This window comes from Phocoena sinus, chromosome 18, assembly GCF_008692025.1.
Source record: "Phocoena sinus isolate mPhoSin1 chromosome 18, mPhoSin1.pri, whole genome shotgun sequence".
Classification (NCBI taxonomy): domain Eukaryota; kingdom Metazoa; phylum Chordata; class Mammalia; order Artiodactyla; family Phocoenidae; genus Phocoena; species Phocoena sinus.
The window spans coordinates 21,446,713-21,457,254 of NC_045780.1; the positions used below are offsets into that span (position 1 = coordinate 21,446,713).

At 43.4% G+C, this 10,542-nt stretch overlaps 1 protein-coding gene and 1 long non-coding RNA gene across 2 annotated transcripts in view; one reads left to right on the forward strand and one right to left on the reverse strand.

Annotated features, from left to right (window-relative positions):
- COG3 (component of oligomeric golgi complex 3) overlaps positions 1–4,896 on the reverse strand; it is a 53,375-nt gene extending 48,479 nt beyond the window's left edge. The window contains exon 1 of the mRNA XM_032610735.1: positions 4,582–4,896. Coding sequence (XP_032466626.1) covers positions 4,582–4,755 — 174 coding nt within the window. The 5' untranslated portion in view covers positions 4,756–4,896. The remainder of the gene's footprint in view (positions 1–4,581) is intronic.
- On the forward strand, positions 4,049–8,948 carry LOC116742885. The gene is made up of 3 exons (XR_004346617.1): positions 4,049–4,447; positions 6,558–6,689; positions 8,484–8,948. It is a non-coding gene; the product is annotated as an uncharacterized LOC116742885 (long non-coding RNA).
- Positions 8,949–10,542: the final 1,594 nt, after the last annotated feature.

Consider the following 10,542-nt stretch of genomic DNA (forward strand, 5'->3'; position numbering starts at 1 on the left):
AACCCAAACCTCCACACTAATGACCTAACAGAGTAAGCGTATTCACTTCCAGTCATTCACACTATTTCCCTCATTCTCAAATGTCCTGCATACAACGTACAGTATTTGACCAAAAGTTACATTAAACAGCAAGGAAAATGACCCAGCTCATTGTCAAGAAACGAAGCACTCAACAGAGCCAGACTCAAGAGATGATCTGGATACTGGAACTATATAACTGCAACTAATATGTCAAAGGCTCTGATATGAAATATAAATAAAATGAATGAACAGATGCAGAAGTTAAGCAGAAATAAAAACTATACATGTCCAACAGAAACGCTGGAAATAACCATTATTGTAACAGAGGTGAAGAATACCTGCAATAGACTCATCAGTATACTCAACACAGCTAAGGAAAGAATCAGTGAACTTGAAGATAGGTCAATAAAAATCACCCAAAATTAAACATAAAGAAGAAACAGCGTGGACAAATAAAAACTGAACACAACATCCAAGAACTGTGGGATGGTATAAAATGATCTAATATATGTGTAATCTGAATCTCAAAATAAGGAGAGAGAGAGAGAACAGGGTAGAAGAAATATTTAAAGAGATAATAGTTGAGAAGTTTCCAAAAATAATGAAAGACACAAAGCTACAATTCTGAACTCAGAAAATCCCAAGCAGAATGCACATGCATGTGTGCGTGCACACACACACACCACCCCTAGACACATCACATTCAAACTCAGAGAGAAAATCAAAAGTCACAGAGAAAACCTTAAGGCAGTCAGAGAGAAAAAGATACATTATATACAGGGGAACAAAAATAAGAATTAAAGCAGACTTATCAGAAATCACACAAATCAGGGGACTTCCCTGGTGGTCCAGTGGGTAAGACTCTGAGCTCCCAATGCAGGGGGTCTGGGCTCGATCCCTGGTCGGGGAACTAAATCCCACACGCATGCCGCAACTAAGAGTTCACATACCACAACCAAGAAGCCCGCGTGCCACAACTAAGACCTGGCACAGCCAAAATGAATAAATAATTTTTTTTAAGCTGCTTTTTAAAAGCTTATGAGGGAGTTCCCTGGTGGTCTAGTGGTTAGGACTCGGCGCTTTCACTGCCATGGCCTGGGTTTAATTCCTGGTCGGAGAAATGAGATCCTGCAAGCCACGCAGGGTAGCCAGAATAAAAAATAATAATAATAATTAAAAAAATAAAAGCTTATGAGAAGATGCCCCCATTAGGTACATTTGCCCAGCTGTCTTCTTTTCTCAAAGCACCTGGAAGAGAATGGCAAATCAAGAAGGGTGTGTTGCAGGGAGATCAGCTCGGTGCTTTGTGACCACCTAGAGGGGTGGGATAGGGAGACACAAGAGGGAGGGGATATGGGGATACATGTTTATGCATAGCTGATTCTCTTTGTTATACAGCAGAAACTAACACACCATTGTAAAGCAATTATACTCCAATAAAGATGTTAAAAAAATAAAATAATATAATATAAATGGTAGAACTATTTAAAAAAAAGGGTGTGCTGGTGTCACAAACTTTCCTGTTCTGACTACTCTTTCACTCCTGAAGAGATGTTGACCGAATGCCTCTGGCTTACTCGCACTGTCCTGGCTTCCAGACGGAGCAGACATTTACCACCAGAAAGAGAAGAGCAGAGACCTAGGCTCCTGGTTGGTCCTGGATAGCTACTGTACAGCTTACACAAATGGGGACACTAACATATTAAATACGAATTACAATAAACTATCAAGCCTTGCCTGAGCAGCTCCAGGAAAAAACAAGCAAATATACCTTTCTCTCCCAAACTTTACTTCTTGCACAGTTCTGGGTTGGAGAAAATCACTTCTGTAATCAATCTAATAAATTCATTCCATAAATGAAACCTGACGTTACCTACTCTGTTCGGAGCAAATCATTGAAGAGGTATAGGTGGAGTCTCAGAACCTTCCTCCAGGCACCTAACCTCTTCTTTTCTTACCTTTGGTCTGAGTGACACCTACACAGTACCAGCTCAGGATCGTAACATTCTAATCTATTATTTTAAGGTAATAATCATTTGGGGAGAAAAGCACATGAATAATGTAATACTGGCAGGTAGCTTGCTGTGTGCACTTTATATACTTCATTTAGTTCTCACAACTCCCTGTGACGCAAGTACTATTATAATCCCCATTTTATAAAGAAGAAAACAGGTTCAGAGAAGTTAAGTATCATGTCTAAGGCCACACAAACTTTAGGAAAACAACAACTGTAACAGTAAATTACAGGTAAATTTCAGGATGAATTATCTCAGCATTTTATCAAGAATTACTAAACTCAGCAGAAAGAAAAAGGTCCTCACTACTAAAAAATTTGCCCTGGCTACAAGAAACCGGTCTACTAAATATTCTACTGCAAATTTTCTTATCTAACACCAAGTAAAAAGGTATATAAGACTAGTTCTCCTAAATAAAAAGGAAAACTATAAACAGCTTCATGATATTTGCTCAGAGTTAGCTGGCCTCTTGCTATTCAACTAACTTGCCCAGTTCCAGTTGTTCAGGATGTAATTTATCTCCTGAAAATTGTGAGACACTACAGAAAATCCTTTACAGGTTTTTATTTTGGTCGGACCAAATAAAAATTGAGGCATTCTTTCTCAGTGCCGGTGTTAAAAGAGTGGTAACGGATAAAAAATTCAATTCCAAAGTTTTCCCACCAGACATATAAAGGAAAAAGAGGGCTGTCGAAAGCTGAAGAGCAATGAGAAATTCCTCCTCAAAGATTCCAGGATGGATAAATAACAGGCTGGTATTTCATTCTCACAGCAATCCAACGACAAGGCTGCACGTACCAGAAGACCTTCACTGAACCCTTGAACTTGTCAAGCTCATCCCCTACCCAGGGCTTTACACTGCTTTTTCCTCCAGCTGGAAGGTTATTTCTCTAGTCTTTGCAAGACTGGCTTCTTGTTTTCCATCATGAGTTCTTGCCTGAGGCGGTTACTTTCTTAGAAAGGCCTTTCCTCTTTATCTAAAAGGGCACACCTCATTCCTTGGTGTCATACCATCCTGTTTGATTTTCCTTATATCCTGGAGGACTGTCTGAACTTACCTTCTTTGTTCTTTTTCACATGCTCATAATCACCATAATTATGTCAGCTCCTTGAAGCTAGGGATCTTGTTTTTATCTTTCTGTCCCCCCATTCCCAGCCCCTGGTAAGCACATAATATATGTTAAATGACTGCATGGGGCTAATGGTAGGTATTATGTTGCATAAATATCAAATAATGGGGTGAAAATGAAGAGATCTCCTTTACTTCACTCCAAACCCTTTCCTTCATGCTCAGTGGGAATAATAATATTTTATGGCCCAAGACATTAAAAATAAAATGGGTTACTTTGCTTATGGAATACATTCATCACAGGTACTGTGATGCCCAAGCATCCTGCTTTGGTGAGAGGCCAAATCAATTATAAACAGACTGAAATATTTATAGAGCAAACAACTTCTATTGCCCAGAGTATAAAAGACTCTGATAGCCACGCCAAAACAAATTTCCAGCTGCTTCCTCATTTATTTCAAACACACTTCCAGCACAGAATCCTAGAGGTGGACAGAGAAACCCAAGAAAGAACACCTGTACTTTATGGCAGAGTGTGCAACGGCGAAAAGTGGCGAGAACTTTCAAACCAAAGTTCTTAACCTCTGAAGTGTGAGGGCAGAAAAAGTTTAAGTCTCTAAACTCAGTCTGCCTTTGGACACAACCGTGTAAAGAGAATGCTTCCAACATCAAAAGTAACCTTCAGTGCTAATAAAATAATAACCGCCTAAACCTAGCCCTCAAAACTAGAAGAAGTCTGTCAAACATCTGACTACTCATAAAATGTACTTCTTGCTATTATAACTAATTGAATTGAATCACACAAGCAGTATTAGGGATAATATCCCAATGGCAATTAGGATTAAAAACGTTGACAGCGTTATCTAATAATGTACTGACCCAGCTTTCAAAGAAAAATTTTTATTGCTTTGCTATAAGTCAAATATAAATCGGATCTCCCACAACCTGCACTTGATCGAGAGCTCATTGCTCAAAGTGCGATGAACGAAGCTGTCACCCGGAATCAACTTTGGTCTCCCCAAGTGCCCCTATGGAAAAAGGAAGCTGGGCTATTCATTAAGGTGGTAAACAAATACCAACAGGAGGCTGTGCTGAAGCAAAGCGCTTCGGGTTCAGTGTCTTCTCCTTCCGGGAGAGGGTGGGCAGCAGGACTATGCCTCGCTAACACCAGGGACACCCGGGGCAAGATGCCCGGGGCAAGGCTCCCGGACAACCGCCCCACGCCGCAGGGGGCGGGATGGGTGCCGGCGGCCAGCAGCCGCTGGACGCCCCCGCAGCCGTCCCCACGCCGGAGGGGAGAGTCGGCGGTCCGGGACAACGTGAGGCCTGACAGTCCGGGAAGGTGAGGCGCCTCTCCCACCGGAGCCGACACTGTGATGGGGAGGAGAGGAGAGACCCTGGACAAGGGTCTGCAAGGTCGGGGTCCACCGGCGCGCCCGCGGAGTAGCCCAGCCCAGCTCCCGCCCGTCACCTCACCTCGGCGGGCACGGGCAGGTCCTCGGCCGCCGCCTTCAACTCCAGCACCGAGTCCGTCTGCCGGTCGGTCAGTGGCGCTGTCGTGTCCGGTCTCCCATCCCAAAGAGCCAGCTTCTCCCGAGCGTCCCGCTCCGCCGCCGCCTCCGGCTGCAGTAGCAGCGCCGCCTCCGCCATTGCCGCCGCCCCAGCGGCCCGCAGCAGCAGGGGGGGAGGTGGGAACCCCGACAGAGAAATGTCCGGGTCACTTCCGGGAGAACCGGGTCTTCCAGCACTGCACCGGCGGCGGGGCGGGGCGAACCGGAATACCCTGACCCCGGAAACGCTTCCCCCCGCGTGGGCGGGACTGAGGTCAGGACTGACGTGGCTTTAAACGGGGTACAAGTATTTCCGGTTGGGATGTAAACACAGAGGGCGAAGGATCTAGGCCCTAACGGAAATAGTCATGCCCCTACCAGAAGTCCCTTCCTCAACATCAATAACTTTATTGTTAATATTGTTACTGACAACTGTGTTCAGTGACCCTGCCGGCAGGGGCCTTCGTGAGCCGCGGCATCTACTGCTTCTTTCTGCTCACAGCCTGGTAGTCTGGTTAGGTGTGTGGACTGATTTCCGTGTTGACATGTTGTCAGTTTTCACAACTTTTCAAACATCAATAATTCCGCTGTTAGAAATCTAATTTATGAAAACACATAAAAACTCAAAGATTTATATATATCAGACATCATAAATAGTATCAAATAACCACCTGAACGTCCAACATTGAAGAACTGGATCAATAATTCATGGCACAGACGTGTAATTGGAATACTGTTCTGCCATTTAAATCATGTTGTAGATTTCAACAACAAAATAAATAATGATTGTATTGGGTCATAACCTGTAGAATAAATACCCATGAGTCCATACTGATATAAATAAATGACTGAATAAATAAATAGGGGAGAAGAGACAACTCCACCTTACTGAAGAATTCCAATCAATAAATGTAGAAAGAATGAGGGGAAAGAAATCATTAAGGATGCTACAGTAATGACTGTAGCAGGCAAAATCTAAGGATGGATGCTAAAATTAGTGGGTGAAAGTCTGAGGAGAAACAGAAATTTGCATGGCATCTCTCCAAGATATTTATTAATGGGGGGAGGGGAGGGTGGCTGTTAACTTTACAGTGGAGAAACCTGGAAGACATCCCCCCTTAACCAAATGATCAAAGTCAGCATCATCACCATGAAACTCCTAATATGATATATCAAGAAGCACACAATATTTCTTTTGTGATATTCTTGCCAGAAATGCAAAACCACATTCTAATTATGAGAAAACATCAAACAAATTCAAATTGATGGACGTCCTACAAAACAATTCACGAGTACTCTTCAAAAGTGTCAAAGTCAAAAAAAAAAAAGTGTCGAAGTCATAAAAGACAAGGAAAGACCGAGGAAATGTTACATTTTGGGAATGAGGGAGACATGACAAGTAGATGCAATGTGGGAGCCTGGATTGGATCTTGGGTCAGAAGTGGAAGAACTATAGAATAAAATATAGATATCCAAATAAGGTCTACAGTTCAGACGATAGTAGTGTACCAAAGTTAATTTCCCAGTTTTGATTGTTGTACATGATATAGTTATGTAAGATGATAACATGAGGGGAAGCTGGATGAAGGGCATATCTGAATTCTGTAATACTTTTACAGCTTTTCTAAAGTCTAAAATTATCTCAAAGTCAAGAGTTAAAATTCTCATGTTGTAGAAAGTATTTATCTCCTTGGAGAAATGATATAATTAAGAAGAATGAAACAGTGTATCATCCTATTGACCAAAGGAAACACTTCCAAAATATTCATAGATGGTTAGAATTACTAATAATTATTTTCTTCCTTTTCTTTTTTTTTTTTTTTTCAATGAGTTTTGCATCTAAGCATAAGGGTGTTTGTTTGTTTTAATTGGTATACCTAAAACACACTTCCTCCTTTTCAGGCCAGGCTGATTCCAAAAATCTCAGAAATGAAGTTTATCCTGTTGAGTTTTGTGATGATAACTCTTCACCAAATATCATCCTTCAAGGGCCAAATATAAGCATCTTCTCTCACAAATGTGCTTCTACTGCAGGTATTCCTAAACCTATAATCATGCTACTTTCTTCTAAACATTATGTTTAATTTCTTAAAATATTTCTACCAACTGGTGATTCATGATGCTAAAGGGATGCAGTGCAGGTCATGGCACTGACAGAAAAGATTTGGGACAAGGCTGAATGTCTAATCAGCTGCTGTGAGGGCAAATGAAGGGAGAGAAGGGTAGATATTCAACACAATAATGCCTGGACTATTACTGAATTGAAGAACTGGAGCTAAGGGTGGTCAGCAAAGATCCAGCAGTCACCAGCTGGCCCTGCAGGGTGGGGGAGAGACAACAGCAATGAAGCAGTAACTGCAGTGTTCCTGGGGTGTTTTCATTGCAGAACACTAGCATAGAAGTATATATATTTAAACGATGCACTTGTTGCTCAAAATACAGTGGAAAGGGTAGTATACAATATGCTGAACTCTGCTTCAGACTCTAGGGCTCTTTTCTGTATGGACAAATATTATCTAGTGTGCCCCATCCCCAGAAGAAGTACAAATTTCCTATAATGGATCCACTTTTATACTCTGTATTACAAGTCAAATTTCTTCCTGTTTCCAGCTGGTGATTAGCTTATTCCCAGAAGCACTAGATGTCATGACAAATACAACTGCAGCTTTAATTTTCTACTGTAAGTTTTTTTTGACCGCACCTCAGGGCTTCAAGGATTCTCAGTTCCCCGACCAGGGATTGAACCTGGGTCACAGTGGTGAAAGCGGCAAATTCTAACCACTAGACCACCAGGAAACTCCCTCCACTGTAATTTTTAACAACATTATTTATTTGATTCAAGTATTTATAAGTGTTCCCATAGAAATGTTCAAGTCGATATAGTAAACACTCATATAGCATGTATCTGTACATATGCATGTACAGATACGGCACACATGTATTCATATCGTGTGTACATGAAAAAAGAGAAAGAGAGAGAAATGAGAAGACAGGATTGCATAGGCTGTCTCGGGAAAAGGACGAAGATGAGGTCAGAGGAGTCTCATCCCCAAGTGATCAAGGTCCCATATCATAGTAGATGACGTTTTGTCTGTAAGGTGTTATTCAGATTTCCCTTTTGATCTCTTGATTGAAACCCTGTAAGGCAGGTTATTCTCCCATTTAGATTTAAGCAAATGAAACACAGGATGATGAAGTGAGACATCGAAAACATTCGGGAAAGTGAAGGAAAAGACCACTTTTCTACACTCTTTCTAGAGGGAAACTTGCCAACACCTATCAAATCACAGGCTAGACACAGGGAGATCAGCTCGGTGGTTTGTGACCACCTAGAGGCGGGGGGCCGCTGATGATGGGCGGGCGCCAGGTGCTAGACACAGGGAGATCAGCTCGGTGGTTTGTGACCACCTAGAGGGGTGGGGTAGGGTGGGAGGGAGGGAGACGCAAGAGGGAAGAGATATGGGAACATATGTATATGTATACCTGATTCACTTTGTTATAAAGCAGAAACTAACACCATTGTAAAGCAATTATACTCCAATAAAGATGTTAAAAAAAACCCAAAAACACAGGCTAGAGAAATGGAGAGAGGATAGCTCTTTGATCCAGCAATTCTGTATCTGAGAATCTATCCTAGAGAAATTTACATATTAAAAAAAATAGTAGCACATGCACAGGATAGTTTGCAATGGAGAAAAAGTGGACACAACCTAAGTGTTTTTCAATGGGGAAATGGTTTAGTTTCTATTATTTATTGCTACCTAACTAACCCCCAAATCATGCCCTAAACGAACCACCACTTTGTTTTTATCTTTCATAATCTCGCAGGTCAGGAATTTCTCGAGGGCACATCAGGAAAGACTCCTCCCTGCTCACCATGTCTGGAGCCACAGCTGGGGAAACACAAATGGCTGCAGGCTGGACAGCTGGGGTCTGACTGTGCATCTCTGCATCCTCGTGAAGTCTCAGAGCTGGTCCACCGGGTCTCTTAAGTGTGAAGACCTCAGAGTATTTGGATGTGGCTCAGGGCTGGAAGAGATTGTTCCCACTTCTTCTGCCCTCGCATCAGAAGTCACAGAAGGTCATTTCTGCTGCACTCCACCAAGCGAGTCACTATAGTCCGGCCAGATTCAAGGGGAAGGATTGACTCCACTTCTTAATGCGGGGAGTAGTTAAGAATGGGCAGCATTTTTTTTTTTTTTTTTTTCAGGCTGAGCTGCCTGGATTGCAGGATCTTAGCTCCCCACGAGGGACTGAACCTGCACCCTCGGCAGTGAAAGTACGGAGTCCCCATCACTGGACCACCAGGGAATTCCCTAATTTGTGTTTTAATGTTAAGTTAAGAATGCATAATGTTTTACAACGTATGTGCAACTATTATTGCAGACCTGTCATAAACAGAAAAGTTTGCTTGTGGGATATATTAAAAAATATATCTTGTGAGGATAGATAGATAATCTTGCAATGGTTTGAGGAGCCTTTCAGAAAAGGGTAGAGGAAAGGAGCTTTCCTGACAGGGATTTGTGACTGTCTGCTGACATTAAGAACATGAGTGTAGGGCTTCCCTGGTGGCGCAGTGGTTGAGAATCTGCCTGCCAATGCAGGGAACACGGGTTCGAGCCCTGGCCTGGGAGGATCCCACATGCCGTGGAGCAACTAGGCCCGTGAGCCATACTACTGAGCCTGTGCATCTGGAGCTTGTGCTCTGCAACAAGAGAGGCCGCGACAGTGAGAGACCCGCGCACCGCAACGAAGAGTGGCCCCTGCTCGCCGCAACTAGAGAAAGCCCTTGCACAGAAACGAAGACCCAACACAGCCATAAATAAATAAATTAAAAAAAAAAGAACATGAGTGTAAGCATCACAGGAGCCTGGAAACTGAGCAACAGCTGGGCCAACTGTAGAGGAAAGAAAGGAAAGCTAGAGGCACAGAGGACTTCAGGGGATGGACCAAGTGTTGGAAACCACTCCACTGGCCTCTGCTGGTATTAATTCCCCACTCGGTGCTCATTCAGCCTGCGACCTCCTGCCAGGAACCAGAAGGTTACACTTATAGAACATGTAAATGAATATGTACTAGCAGTAAATCTAAGATAAACAAACCCTGACACAAGGTCTGAAGTGGTTCCCCCCTCCTTCCTTCTCCTCTTGGCGGGGATGAAGGGAGAGGAGGTATTTGTCACCTTTGGAGGTGTCCTCTGGGTGAAGACAGGGTTTCAGACTTCTGTTTTAAAACTAACAGTCTGGTATATGAGGGGTGTTTTGTTTTTGATGAATAAAAACAAAACCACCAAAACGCAAAAACATCTCTCTTCTTTTTCAAATTAAATAGCTTTCACGATTATGTCATGGCATAACGGGCATTCCCCCGGAATAACCTAGATCCTGCATTTTAAAATTTTCATTTGCAGATTTTTATCAGGTGTGGCTGGCATTTTGTTGAATCCAACCGACAGCTTTAAACAGGGGAAAGAGGAGAAAAAAAATGTTCTGAACTTTTTCCTTCCTTTTTTCTCACTTCCTTACTGGGATGTGAGCTTGCTAAAGAACAACTGTGGGTGAGCCTCAGGACCAGGGTTGCCATGGTTTCTATGGCCTTGGGTCCTAGCCTCCCTCCCGCCGCCCTTCCCCAAGTGTGAGCATTTGTGGTTGGCGGCTCCGGGAGGACACGGGGGGCCGCTGATGATGGGCGGGTGCCAGGTGCTAGTGGGCCTGTGGCCATCTCACCGCAACACTGCAACAGCCCCGCAGAGCCCCAGTCCTTTCCGGGCCGGAGCTGCGACTCGGGCCCCACCTACCTGGGAACAGGCTGCTTGGGGTCACTCCTGTCCCTGTCGCAGAAGGCAGATCCCAGGCAGCCATGACCCGGCTCCCCGCTGGAGAACACA